This window comes from Mytilus edulis, chromosome 10 (genome assembly GCF_963676685.1).
Source record: "Mytilus edulis chromosome 10, xbMytEdul2.2, whole genome shotgun sequence".
In the NCBI taxonomy this organism is placed as follows: Eukaryota; Metazoa; Mollusca; class Bivalvia; order Mytilida; family Mytilidae; genus Mytilus; species Mytilus edulis.
The window spans coordinates 67,009,287-67,023,342 of record NC_092353.1 but is presented as its reverse complement, the minus strand read 5'-3'; the positions used below and the strand labels follow the sequence as shown (position 1 = coordinate 67,023,342).

General features: G+C 33.0%; 1 protein-coding gene across 1 annotated transcript; it reads left to right on the top strand.

Moving 5' to 3' along the window:
• The first annotated feature begins 6,085 nt into the window (after positions 1 to 6,085).
• LOC139491715 (serine protease inhibitor dipetalogastin-like) lies at positions 6,086 to 13,995 on the top strand. The gene is made up of 7 exons (XM_071279546.1): positions 6,086 to 6,150; positions 7,134 to 7,231; positions 8,039 to 8,150; positions 8,958 to 9,060; positions 10,750 to 10,875; positions 12,067 to 12,180; positions 13,820 to 13,995. Exons 1-7 carry the CDS (start codon positions 6,102 to 6,104, stop codon positions 13,851 to 13,853), a joined length of 636 nt encoding a protein of 211 aa, XP_071135647.1. The 5' UTR covers positions 6,086 to 6,101; the 3' UTR covers positions 13,854 to 13,995.
• Positions 13,996 to 14,056: the final 61 nt, after the last annotated feature.

The following is a 14,056-nucleotide window of genomic DNA, read 5'->3' as shown; positions in this document are numbered from 1 at the left end:
TTTTGTATTTATGATTTCATGTTGAATTCTTTCATACAGTAGAATCTGAATATTTAGAGGATACTGAGTTGGTCCTTGACCTTCATCTGTGTTTATAAAATAATGCTAAACAAATGGTATGGAAATGACCATCATCAGTTACAATCATGGCAATAATATATGATGTTTGAAAGTATAAACTAGAGTTAAACTTTATATACTGTAGATTCATTATTATTTATTACCAATTCTAGTTGATATCATGGGTGTTTGGAAACAATGAACTCAAATTTTCAGCGAAGTTTATATTTTGTATAGTCTGTATAAAAGCTTTTGCAAAACTACAAAATCAATTATCAAAAAAAATTAAATTTGCTCTTTCCAAGAAAATTGGTACCTGAATGCACATTTTATGCTATATTATATTTAAACATTTGAATTTTTGCTCCAAATGAGTTACCTTTTAAATTTTATTCCTTTGCATACATATTTAAGTGAATTTCATGGGTACAGGGTAACCACTATTTAAATGTTAAACCAATCACAAATATTCTGTTGGAATATTTGCAGACTTTGGGAAAACCATGGTCCTCACTCCATGAAAAATTTAATAAGCAAAATTAAATGAATCACAGTAAACGAAATTACAAATTTTTGAAGTGCATCACCTGGCACTTACAAAATTCATAAGAGTAATTTGTGGCCAATATTTTACCTATAATTTCACCTTAATAGTGTGAGAGTTTAAAATCATTTCTCATAATGTCCACAGAATAGTACACCTACAATAGTCTCAGCAGAAAAGAACACCTAATATTATTATTTCAGCATTATACTACATCTCCAATCTCAGCAGGATAATACAACTAAAATAATGTAAGCAGAATGATATATATCTATAATTATGTCAGCATGATAGTACACCTTTAATTATATCAAATAAAATAGTACATTAATGCATGTCAACAAAAGATTTCACCTCAAATAATGTCAGCATAAGAGAACACCTAAAATGATGTCAGAAAAAAAGGACACCTTAAATGATGTCATCAAAAGGGAACTTTAAAATGATGTCAGTAAAAGGGAGCTTCTAAAATGATGTCAGTAAAAGGGAACTTCTAAAATGATGTCAGTAAAAGGGAACATCTAAAATGGTGTCAGCAAAAGAGAACACCTAAAATTATGTTGGCAAAAGAGAACACGTAAAATGATGACAATTAAAGAGAACATCTAAAATAATGTCAGCAAAAGAGAACACTTATAAAGACGTCGGCAAAAGAGAACACCTAAAAAGATATCAGTAAAAGGGAATATCTAAAATGATGTCAACAAAAGAGAACACTTATAAAGACGTCGGCAAAAGGAAACACCTAAAAAGATATTAGTTAAAGAGAACACCAAAAATGATGTCATCTAAAGAGAACATCTAAAATGATGTCTGCAAAGAAAACACTTATAAAGAGGTCGACAAAAGAGGACATATAAAAAGATATTTGTAAAAGGGAACATCTAAAATGATGTTGGCAAAAGGGAACACCTAAAAAGATATTAGTAAAAGAGAACACCTAAAAAGATATTAGTAAAAGAGAACACCTAAAATGATGTCATCTAAAGAGAACATCTAAAATGATGTCTGCAAAGAGAACACATATAAAGATGTCGACAAAAGAGAACACCTAAAAAGATATCAGTGAAAGGGAACATCTAAAATGATGTCAGCAAAAGGGAACATCTAAAATAATGTCTCTAAAGGAGAACACATAAAATAATGTCAGCAAAAGAGAACCATAATGATGTCAGTAAAAGAGAACACCCAAAATTATGTGGACAAGAGAGAACACCTATAATGATGTCAGTAAAAGAGAACACCAAATATTATGTCAATAAAAGAGAACACTAAAACATGTCAGCAAAAGAGATCACGTAAAATGTCAGTAAAGGGAACACCTATAATGATGTCGGTAGAATGGAATGCCTAAAAGGATGTCGGTAAAAGAGAAAATTAATGATGTCAGTTTATGGAATTACCTATAAAGATGTCAATTAAAGCCTTTAAGAGTATATATGAAATGATGTCAGTTAAAGGAAACCCCTAAAAAGATGTCCGTAAAAGAGAACACCAAAAATGATGTCAGTAAAAGAGTACAATAAAAAGATGTGGGTAAAAGAGAACACCAAAAATGATGTCAGTAAAAGAGTACAATAAAAAGATGTCAGTAAAAAGTACAATAAAATTATGTCAGCAAAACGGCAAAAGAGAACACATGAAATGATGTCGGTAAATAAAACATCAAAATGATGTTGGTAAAATGGAACTCATTCAATGATGTCAGTAAAAGAGTACACCTAAAATGATGTTGACAAATGATTTCACCTAAATGATGTCGGTAAAAGAGAACACATAAAATGATGTCAGCAAAGTAGAACACATTAAATTAATGAAATGAAAAAGAGAACACATACAATGATGCCAGTAAAATAGAACATCTCAATTGATGTCAGTAAAAAGGAATACATAAAATTGTGTCAGTACAGGGAAACCCCTAAAATGATTTCAGTTAAGGGTACACATAAATGATGTCAGTAAAAAAAAACAAATAACATAATGTTATCAAAAAATGATGTCAGCATTATACCTCAGTTAAAATGATGTCACACTAGAGAAAGAGAGGCAAAAGATACCTAAGGGACATTCAAACTCAGAAGTGGAAAAAATATTCTGACCACACCATTGTTGAAGACGAACATTGATCCAGGTGAGCCACACCTCTTATTTTGATCATAAAAGAAAAAATATGTTCAGTTTCAAATCCGAAATCCCAACAGTTTTCTTCACAAACATTCTAATAGCATACAGCAGAAAAAGGGTATTTCCAAATGTAAATCAAATGCTACCAATGGGATGACAATCTTACTCGAATATATGGTCACAAATAATGATATCTTGATTTTGAGGTCATCACATCAAAGGTCAAGGACAAAGCTATTTGAATGTGTAAAGATAGTCGTTTCCAGATGCAAAAATACTAACCTTACTTTGATATATGGTTTTGTATAGTAAGAGGAAGATCTCTAGCTATTGGTATTTAACTTATCGTTACTAAGCATATATTTTTTGTATAGTCTGTAACAATTATGACAACATTGCTGCCAGAAAGATTAGATCTTACAAAAAAAATGACAATTTACGTATTTCTTACCTTTTGAGTTGATCATCTTTATTGAAGGTGCTTGTCCAAACACGGTATTGGTTTTCCTACTGCTATGATGTAATCGAAGTGCACGTGAAAAATTTCCTTGGGTTGCGTTCAATATCGTAGCGGCTACGTAGTGCTACTTAGATTTATGACTATTGAACGTGTATTTAGCCTAGATGCTACACAGATATCGATAGCAGCTACGTAGCCGCTACGATATTTAAGACGACCCCAGGTTGCCCACTGATTACACGATTTACATGGTCAACGCCATGGTAAAAAAGCGAACAGCCCATACAAATACAAAAGATGATATAAATGGAGAATTAGAACACCAATCAAACGTTTTTATGCCCCACCTACGATAGAAGGGGCATTATGTTTTCTGGTCTGTGCGTCCGTTCGTCCGTCTGTCTGTCTGTCTGTCTGTCTGTCTGTTAGTCTGTCCATTCGTTCGTCTGTTCGTTCGTCCGTCTGTCCCGCTTCAGGTTAAAGTTTTTGGTCAAGGTAGTTTTTGATGAAGTTGAAGTCCAATCAACTTGAAACTTAGTACACATTTTCCTTATGATATGATCTTTCTAATTTTAAAGCCAAATTAAACTTTTGACCCCAATTTCACGGTCCACTGAACATAGAAATTGAAAGTGCATGTTTCAGGTTAAAGTTTTTGGTCAAGGTAGTTTTTGATGAAGTTGAAGTCCAATCAAACTTAGTACACATGTTCCCTATGATATTATCTTTCTAATTTTAATGCCTAATTATATTTTTTATCCAATTTCACGGTCCATTGAACATGGAAAATGATAGTGCGAGTGGGGCATTCGTGTACTTTGGACACATTCTTGTTAATATTTTAAGTGATATAGTCTATCTACAATGGTTATTTATTCTATTAATATTTCACTTTCAGTTAATATTTGTATGCCCCACCTACAATAGTAGATTGGCATTAGGTTTTCTGGTCTGTGCGTCTGTTCAGGTTAAAGATTTTAGTTTTGATGAAGTTGAAGTCCAATCAACTTGAAACTAAATATACAGGTTCCCTATAATATGATCTTTCTAATTTTGTACCTATATGTTGTAAAACATTTGGCTAATAAAGAATTGAATTTAAATGCTAAATTAGATTTTTGACCCCCAACTGTACGGTCCCCTGAACATAGAAAATGATAGTGCGAGTGGGGCATTCCTGTTTGATAGTTGAATTCTGTATATTAACTCTGTAAATTGGCATTTTTTTCTCCGGCTTTCTTTTACAGCTTTCAAGGCTGAAGCAATTAAGATATTTCTTTTTCTCGGATTCTTAATAGAACGGTTGTTAAAAATTGTCGTATCCATTGCAAAAAGTAAAATCACCAAAATACTGGACAAAACGGAAAGTCCATAATCAATGGCAAAACCCAAAGCTCAACCACATCAAACGAATGGATAACAACTGTCATATTCTTGACTTGGTATACAGGCATTTTCTTATGTAGAAAATGGTGAACAAACAGACAAAATACATATGTAGGTAAAAATGTCAAACATAGAAAAAACAAAAAAAAATGCAACAAAGAAGCACAAAGAGGTATTAAAAAAGTATATAAGCAAACATGAAGGAAAAGAATACAAAAATTATCAGAACAAAACACAATGACGGGATGTATAACTGTACAGAGCCATGTATCAAAAAACACAAGAAGGCATATTGTCAAAGCAAATTGGCAAAATGAAAGACAATACTATACGAAAATTATCATAGAACAATAACACAGTGACGGGATAGGTACGTCTTATGAATATCATCCAAACAGATTAAGAGTAATATTCAAATATATAAGACAAATAAAAGAACGATTACATGGCCTGCCATTACACTATCGGATACTATCAAACACGGGGGTCAGATCGGGATCTTTTGCCAATGGCAGTACCACATATTGAAGTCAGTATTTCATCAATATAACACGTCCATCGACCAATAAACATACAAATCCTCGCTTCAGTAGTAATACTTGACATAACTGCGTCGGTCAAAAAAATGGCTTCAGGTTTTGATGTTGTATTTGATTAAATGTAAAATTCTGGAAAACCGTTTAATCGTATCGAATAATTACAAGATATATATAAGTTTTAAAAGTTTTCATATCAAAAGTATACTCCAAATATGAGGTAAGCAATATGAATTATATAAAAAAAATGTGCTGCACAGAATTAAAATAATCATGCCATCTAATGCTAATTAAAAAAATCATCATTTAAGACTATAGCATTCCACATTATGATGCATATGTATAAGATAAGAATATTTTTTTTATTATTAAATGGATAATTTAGTTCTTTTTTTAAGGGTGAAGTCTGAAGATTATCATGTGTAGACATTGTGCAAAAGATTTAAAATATTTCCCGTGCATGTTTTTCTTTTAAAAAAAATGTTATAAAAAGGGATTCATTCTGGAAAAATGCATTGTCTATCAATAGTGGTATTTGTGAGAAAAGTCATTGCTTCAGTTAAGATAGAAAAGGAATTACATTATATTTTTCGCGATTCCATCCAAAACAAATTATTACATGAATATTTCATATCGGGGAGAGAGAACTTTATACGTTTGTTGAACTTGTGTCTCGCCCCTTTTTGCATATTTCAACAAACAATAGATTTAAACTAACAAATGATTAAATTAAGAATCAATTTTATTATTGAATTCCCTCTCGTAAATATTGTAAAAGAAGAATGTCGGTGACTTAGAAGTCACTATCATAACTGACATAACACATTAAAACAGTATTTATTAACCCTCCCCCTACCAAAAAAACCAACAAAAACATCTTATACTTTGTCGATTCGCCATTCTCTTATTCTATATATACAGACAACACTTCAGTTAATTGTATGAATTTGTAAATCATGTTTATTTTTTCAGTTTAACCGTGATTTCATTGATGCCAGTTTTGTTGTTTATATTCTGTATCCCTAAATGCAAAGCATCAGGTGAGATGATTTAAAGCAGCAAATGTCTTTTAATAATACATAAGCTTAAACATTCAAATTAATAAAATTGAGAAAGACATGACAGTCAAGAGCAAAACTATGTTGAGTGTGTGACATATATACATTAGACCGTTGGTTTTCCCGTTTGAATGGTTTTACACTAGTAATTTTGGGGCCCTTTATAGCTTGTTGTTCGGTGAGAGCCAAGGCTCCGTGTTGAAGGCCATACATTGACCTATAATGGATTACTTTTTTTAAATTGTTATTTGGATGGAGAGTTGTCTCATTGGCACTCACACCACATCTTCCTATATCTATATATTATTGTTTTACCATGAAATTAACCCCTGATAACGTACCACATTGTTGCCAATACTAAATTATTGTCTATACGTATTTTTTTTAATTTTGAATACAGAATGCACCATATCATGCCAATGTTTTTACTTCACCATATTAATTATCTTCAACTTTTATTCATTAAACTTCTCCCGCCAAAGCAAATATTTGCATGTAAGTTTGGAAAAAAATGAAAAGTGCCGTAAAAGCTATATATATATTGTAATTTACATTGTAGTGTATTTAACACAAATTTAAAAAAAGTTGTGCGCACAAGTTTAAAAGTTGTGTGCTCAAGATTTAAAGTTGTGCGCACAAGATTTAAAGTCGCGCGCACACATATTTTTAATTTCATCTTTGGCACTTAAGGGGTTTCGTATTTAACTGTGCCATTTTTTGTTTTGCTTGACCCTTATGGGTTTAATTTTGCGATAAAGATGATCTATATATATATAATATCATCCCTACCCATTCCTTTTGGCCATGAAACCAGAGAGAGATTAGTTTAAAAGGAAGAGTCTGAAAATTTCTCCCTCGAAGTTTATGGTCTTACTTTGCTAATTTTGTTATTAAGTGGTAATGAAGATAAACAAAACTTGATTCTACAGAAATATAAATAAACTTTTCTTTTCCGATATTTACAGCGAAGATCTGTATATTTGCATGTCCGGGTAAGACATGTCCATACGGTTATGTTCCTGCAGGCTGTCCACGTTGTCAGTGCGCCCCAAATCCATGTTTGGTGAGTTTGTTTAAGCTTCTTATAGTGATAACACAGTCCTAAACTATTTCTATAACTAAGAATTGAATAAACAACCATCAGATAAAATTAATGTAGCCTTTTATGGTATAAAATGTCAAGCACACAATTTTAATGTGACACTGAAAACTAAGGTTGAAACTCCTCACTCATAATGCACTCCAGAAGATTTTCAGTGGGTTTTTTTTTAGTTTCTTTTAGTTTTTAAGATTATCAAAGATTTATTGATTTTGTTACATATTTTGTCTCGCTTTTCTTTGATGAAGGTCATTCGAAAATCAAAGGTCAGGTATTCTGAATGCGAGTTCCAAGTCAGGAGCCTGTAATTCAGTGGTTGTCGTTTGTTTATGTTATTACATATTTGTTTTTCGTTCATTTTTTTTATATAAATAAAGCCGTTAGTTTTCTCGTTTGAATTGTTTTACATTGTCATATCGGGGCCTTTTATAGCTGACTATGCGGTATAGGCTTTACTCATTGTTGAAGGCCGTACGGTGACCTATAGTTGTTAATGTCTGTGTCATTTTGGTCTCTTGTGGACAGTTGTCTCATTGGCAATCATACCACATCTTTTTTTTATATATTCATTCATTTATACACGGCGCTCCTAACGATATTAAATGTAAAATATTGCATCTCAGCAACATAACTGACTACTGCATGCTGGAATTATTTTATCTAATGTTGATGGTATCAACATTTAATTCTTATACATTACCAATATATAATAGAAGTAACTAATACTTATATCAAAGTTTGTTTTTATTCTATATTATTCTATTTTAAAAGTTTACAAAATGTCCGTCCGGGTTTTCATGTACGGCTATTCCACAAAGATGTCCACATTTTCAAGAGACATGTCCACATAGAGCCCACTGTGTGTCTGATGTATCAAAAGGAGGTACGTTCAAAATTATCGAAATATCTTAGTTATTGGTCTTTTAGACGTCTGAAACAATGTTTTTATTTAATTATACAATATACTGTCGTAAATAAAAGAAAAGTAAAATGAAAGTTATACAGGCATAAAAACTCGACATAAAAAAGCCACTAGCATCCAAGAACACATTAAATGGCACAAATGCTCATTCAAAACAAAAAAGTTGCCCGTCGGTGATGATCGGATGCAATTATATTGAATCAGACACCTATTAAACTTTGAAAAGTAAAATATTAGAATAAGCTCTCGCGGCTTTGAAAAGTAAAATATTAGAATAAGCTCTCGCGGCGATATATAGCCCTTTGCGCTCATGCGGCGTAAAGCAAACACCAATCAACCAATCAACACTTTGAAAAGTTGGAACATCTGAAGAAGAAAAAAGGTGACGTAAACAGGTGACAAAGAGCATTGCATATATGCTAAGGTGCATTGATGAATATCTTTTCTTAATTTCCAAATCAGATTCTTAGTTTTGTCACAGCTCATTTAATGATGGCATATTTTCGTGTGTCAGCAACAGACTACCAGTCCTAAGCTTCTAAGACAATGATTTCCCCCGGAGACTGACACTCCGCCAGTAGATGTATCAGTCCATAAGACAACACCGTAAACGTAAATTAGTACAATACTAACTAGAATGAGCAGGAGATATCATTATGTGTCATATCCTGCACTGTGATGAAATTGGAAACTAATGTTATAAAAATAAAATGAGTAAAACTGTCAAAAAATATGATAAACAATAATTCTTATATTGCTTTTCTTTAGAACAACCCTGTGGTTGCACTGATGAATTTAAACCTGTCTGCGCTACCAACTTTATAGATGGCACCGTCAATTTTGCAAATGAGTGTAACATGAGATGTAGTCTGTGAGTAAGATAATTTATTGACAACTGTTTATTTATTTTTGTGTCAGTAATAAAACCACACAAATCAACGAGTGGCCATTTTGAGTCAGGATTGACGAGAGAAAGATTCCCTTCATCGGCATTTTATTAAGTAAATTCTGACACCTAATACATGTTTATCTAAAATAGAACAGTAATAAATATTTTGAGAATCCTTTCATGTCGAAAGTAAACAAAAAAATATTCGATAATTCCATGATTTTGGAAAACCCCAAGGGTGGCCGGGGAATAGAAATAAGATCACTCTAGTTCTTCTTCCGACCGACAGTAAAAAAACCGTAAAACCCTGATCAAAATAGTGCTTGCGTTTGGTTTTACTATATGCATAAATTTACAGCCACGTTCGGTCATAATTGTGGATGTTAGATCAGATGCCTCGTGTAGAAAGAGAACTACACATTCTGTAGCACGTTCAGAACAGGTGCGACAACTGTTTGAGGGGTCCGTAGGTGCATGACCTGTTGCAGTTCTATATTTCTGTCCCTATCCAATTCACCTTCATTTTTCTGTGGCAGTTCAAATAAGCTGCCATGTCGTCGAACACTATTACAGAACTAACCTATTGCATATATTGTTAAAATGTTCCCGTTCCGAAAATGCATGAAATATTTGCTACTGCCTTTCTTTGATTTCAAAACATTTCTATAACGTCAAAAGTATTATTAAAGTACTGTTTTACCTCAACTATAAAAGGATAATAAAAACCACTATGTTTATAATTTTCACACGTAGTTTATTCATTTATTCATTTTACTGAAGGGTATACTAAAGTACTGATATATTAAAATTCCACAGAAATTTTATTGTTGTTTTGTTTTTGTGTAATAACCGTATTTTTGATAAAATGAGAGATATTTTGTATTACTTAAACATTAAAAATCATGATGCGAATATATATATAAAAAAAATAAACACAATTGAAAGAGTTATATCTGATATATTCGAAGATAAATATGTTACATCGGTGGTCATGTTTCGACTGCCGCATGTTTCGGGTGTGGTCTCTGACCGGGACAAACCAAAAAATTGAAAATGAATATAGGTATTTGCTGCCTTATAGTCACTAACGCGACATTTTAGAGAAAGAGCAAAGACTTCTCAGTTCAGATTCAGAATAATATGTCAAGGTAAGGTGACAAACCTTCGTGCAGACTGTTACTTATTGAAGAAACACTCTTGGTTTACCACAATGGAGGGTTCATGTCCATAAAATATGAAATGTTTTTGTTTTGATATGCCTATAATATTACAACTTGACATCGAATCATCAAATAATCGTAATAGATAATTGTAAGATCCATGGACTAATGTGTTTTTTTGTAAATTAGTATGGCGTTCATTATCACTGAACTAGTATATATTTGTTTAGGGTCCAGTTGAAGGACGCCTCCGGGTGCGAGAATTTCTCGCTACATTGAAGACCTGTTGGTGACCTTCTGCTGTTGTTTTTTTTCTATGGTCGGGTTGTTGTCTCTTTGGCACATTCCCCATTTCCATTCTCAATTTTATTTTTGTCATTTGCTTACATAAGGTGTTTCGTATATTTTGTTCATATATAGTATATCAAGAACTTATTAAATTTGAGTAGATCTTAAGAGATACGTTGATACATCGAGCGATTTATTAGTAAGTTGCCATTCAACATTCCAGAAACCATTACATAAAGTTCGAAGATGGATTCTGCCATTGTGACTGTCCAGATTACTATGATCCAGTATGTGGCGTTGATCAAAACGGCGAAGTGTCTTTTGTAAACAACTGCTGGAGATCCTGCAAGTAAGTACCTCATTCTGCCAAAATACTTATATGCAGACTTAATGATATCAAAATAAGTGAACATGAGACTATGTTTTGTCAAATTCTTCTGATAATATCTCATAGTGATGATCATGAAAGTCTTTATAACGACATTGACTGTCTTTACAGCCCTCGCACGGTCGGTTATCTCATGGACGCATGTAGTTTGTATTATAAAGATGAGAGAGACTCAACAATTTGATAATTTAGAAACAGAAAAAAATATGAAGTTACTGAAGAATAGTGTTTGAAATGCTGTTTTTAAGGAAAACTGACATAAATTAATTGGCCGTTTCAGAATCTAAAGGACTATGGGTAATTTCTTTGTTCGTACCCCAAAATGAAAATAACGTAACTACATTTTGTTTTGGACGTTTTCAACCAATCACCACGTTTCGGTGTACATTTTTGAAAATATTACCCAGAATGCATTAGATTCTGAAACGGCGAATTAGGAAAAAGGTTTTACAACAAATGTGGAAAAAAGTCACTCTAAAGGCGATTTTTGTTTGTAATTGATTTTTTTTTTATATATACGCATATTTCCTGCATCTGTAGACTCTGGTCAATTTTTCTTTGATAGTACAGTAAAGGGATAGAAGAAAAACTAAACATATCTAACAGTACAACAGTCCATACCAACTGTACAAACAGCCAACTTTCCGAAAAACAAATAAGATACAAACAGACAACCACCATGCAGATAAACAACATAAATGTTTTTACTTTAAAAAGATATAGCGCACAGATAAAAACTTATCGCATCGCAATCTAAATATTTTTGAAATGTGTTGTTTACAATGTTAAACAAAATCGAATGTTCTCCCCGGGACAAATGTCAATATGCTATCTCTACGAATCTGATGATTAACTTGTGAATGTCTTTACTCATGTGTTTATCGTGTAAACATCTTTGAAACTCTTATTACTTAACAATAGAAGAACACGTTTTTTTTTAGAGAATTTATTTTTGTTTCAATAATAATTCTTAAAATTTTGGTTGTAAATATGACGACAGTCATGTATTTGCTGACTGCACCAACTTGATACTTGTAATAGAATACAACAGTTAGTGCTAATGAAATAAAACAGAAATCACCTGTCCAAAACTAGGATACGAAAATAGAGTAATTCATAAAATTTTGTTCATCTGTAATATGTATCCAACAGTGGCGTCCCACTGCAGCACGAGGGTATGTGTGACTGTAATTGTCCTGTGACAGAGCAGCCCGTATGTGGAAATGACGGACAGACATACATAAATGAGTGCGTCATGGGCTGTGTGTAAGTATATCATTCCAATAAGTAAAGTTTTTCGTTCATTTTATGGCTGATGACGATTTGAAAGTATATTTTTGTTAAATAAAAACAAATTTGACATCAGCATTATTACCATATAGTTTATAATTCATTTCAATAGCAATCTGCGGGGCCATTTTGATTCACGAAGCATATTTAAAAATCCACTGAATTGTGTATCAATCGTCAGAATCATTTACTCGCCTGGGGTGCTGAATGCTATAGGTTAAAAGGAAGTAAATATAGATCGCTGGTGCCACCTAGATTTTACATCCAAGATGATAGGTAGAAGTAAATTTATTTTCTGCTGCCTTGGTAATTAGAAATTAAAATTGAAATAGTGAGAAATGAGTGTTGGCCATTGGTGTAGAAATAGCGAGAAATTTAGAGAAAACTCTCTAAGATTAGCAAGATTTGCTGTGCCAAATTAAGCAAGGGGTGTTCTTCATTCATACTATTTCGAAAATTCCGGAACCGTTGAGTACCCTTAAAAAATGCCATTTTGCTATCAAAAATGCTGCGGCACCATATGTGTTTGACCATTGCAATTACACCCAAAGGTGTTGATAATTCAGAATTCGAAATTTTTTTTAATAGATCTTTGATAGTGAAAAGGCAGGACCAAATAAGGCTACCATTGTCGCCTATGTAAATAATTACTTCCTTGTAACCATTAGGTTCGATCCATGACTGGGTCAAACCAAAGACTTATAAATATATATTTGCTGCTTCTCCGCTGCGCATGCGGTAATAACTGGAGTAAGAGTATAATTACTTATCGGCTCGATATCAAAATGTTGCGTCCGGTAAAGGTGACATGTCTTCATATGGACCGGTAAAGGCGCGCGTGTCGGTTAATTACAAAGCAGGGCCCAATCCATCATCCTCTGCAACACCATCGCAGCTTCTTCAGGAACCGAATCTTTAACTGGTATTTATTGTAACCACAAATATATAACTACAAGGACGATAGAAAGCTTTGCTTGGAAAACCCCAATAATAAACATTAACTGGTATCTTTAAATTGCGTGCGCATTTTAATAAGTCAACGAAGCAAACAGCAAACACAACAAACTATAAAGACATTTTGAGGTCAACATGCGGTATTAGTTTAAACATATTTATTTATAGTGGATTGGGAAACAAGTTTTGCAACTTATATTAATCCCTTTCCACTTTGTGGGTGCGAGTGCTGCCTTGTAGCGGCATTTAAATAGCCTACTCTCTTTCGAAATCTACAAGGGTGTCTTTAACGTGCAAGAGATATAGTTCTCTCTTTTAACACGGGTCAGTCATTTATCGCCCCCCTCCGACGGACTATCATCGTTTCCTCAAGACCATACTCGCAAATGGTGTCAAGGGAGAGCCGAAAATCAGTCCCTGAAATTTTCATCCCGGAACGGGAATCGAACCAGGAACCTTTGTGTCAGTAGTCCAATGCACTAACCACTACACCACGGCTCTCTGTACATGCGGTATTGAACACGTCCCCAAGTGGCGAATAAAACATCTGCGCTTTAAACGTATCTTATCTATCTCATAGTTTTATGTACACTTTATTATTCCAAACGTATCTATTATTATATTCTTATGGTGTTTTTCTCTCTTAAATTTCTTTATGCAGAGGTGTAACCAAAGTAAAGAATTCTGCATGCTGAAGACTGGTAGGAGTAACGAACTCTATTTGTACATCTCAATAGACACTGCATTGAACAAGACGTTGTACATAACATTTCATTTTTTAATGTATCAATATACTATATGTATATCAACCATCATCATCAAATAAAAAATGTAATAAAAAAATCACGTTTTTTTTTATATTACGCGTATATCTGTTCTATTATGCATGACAGATGTT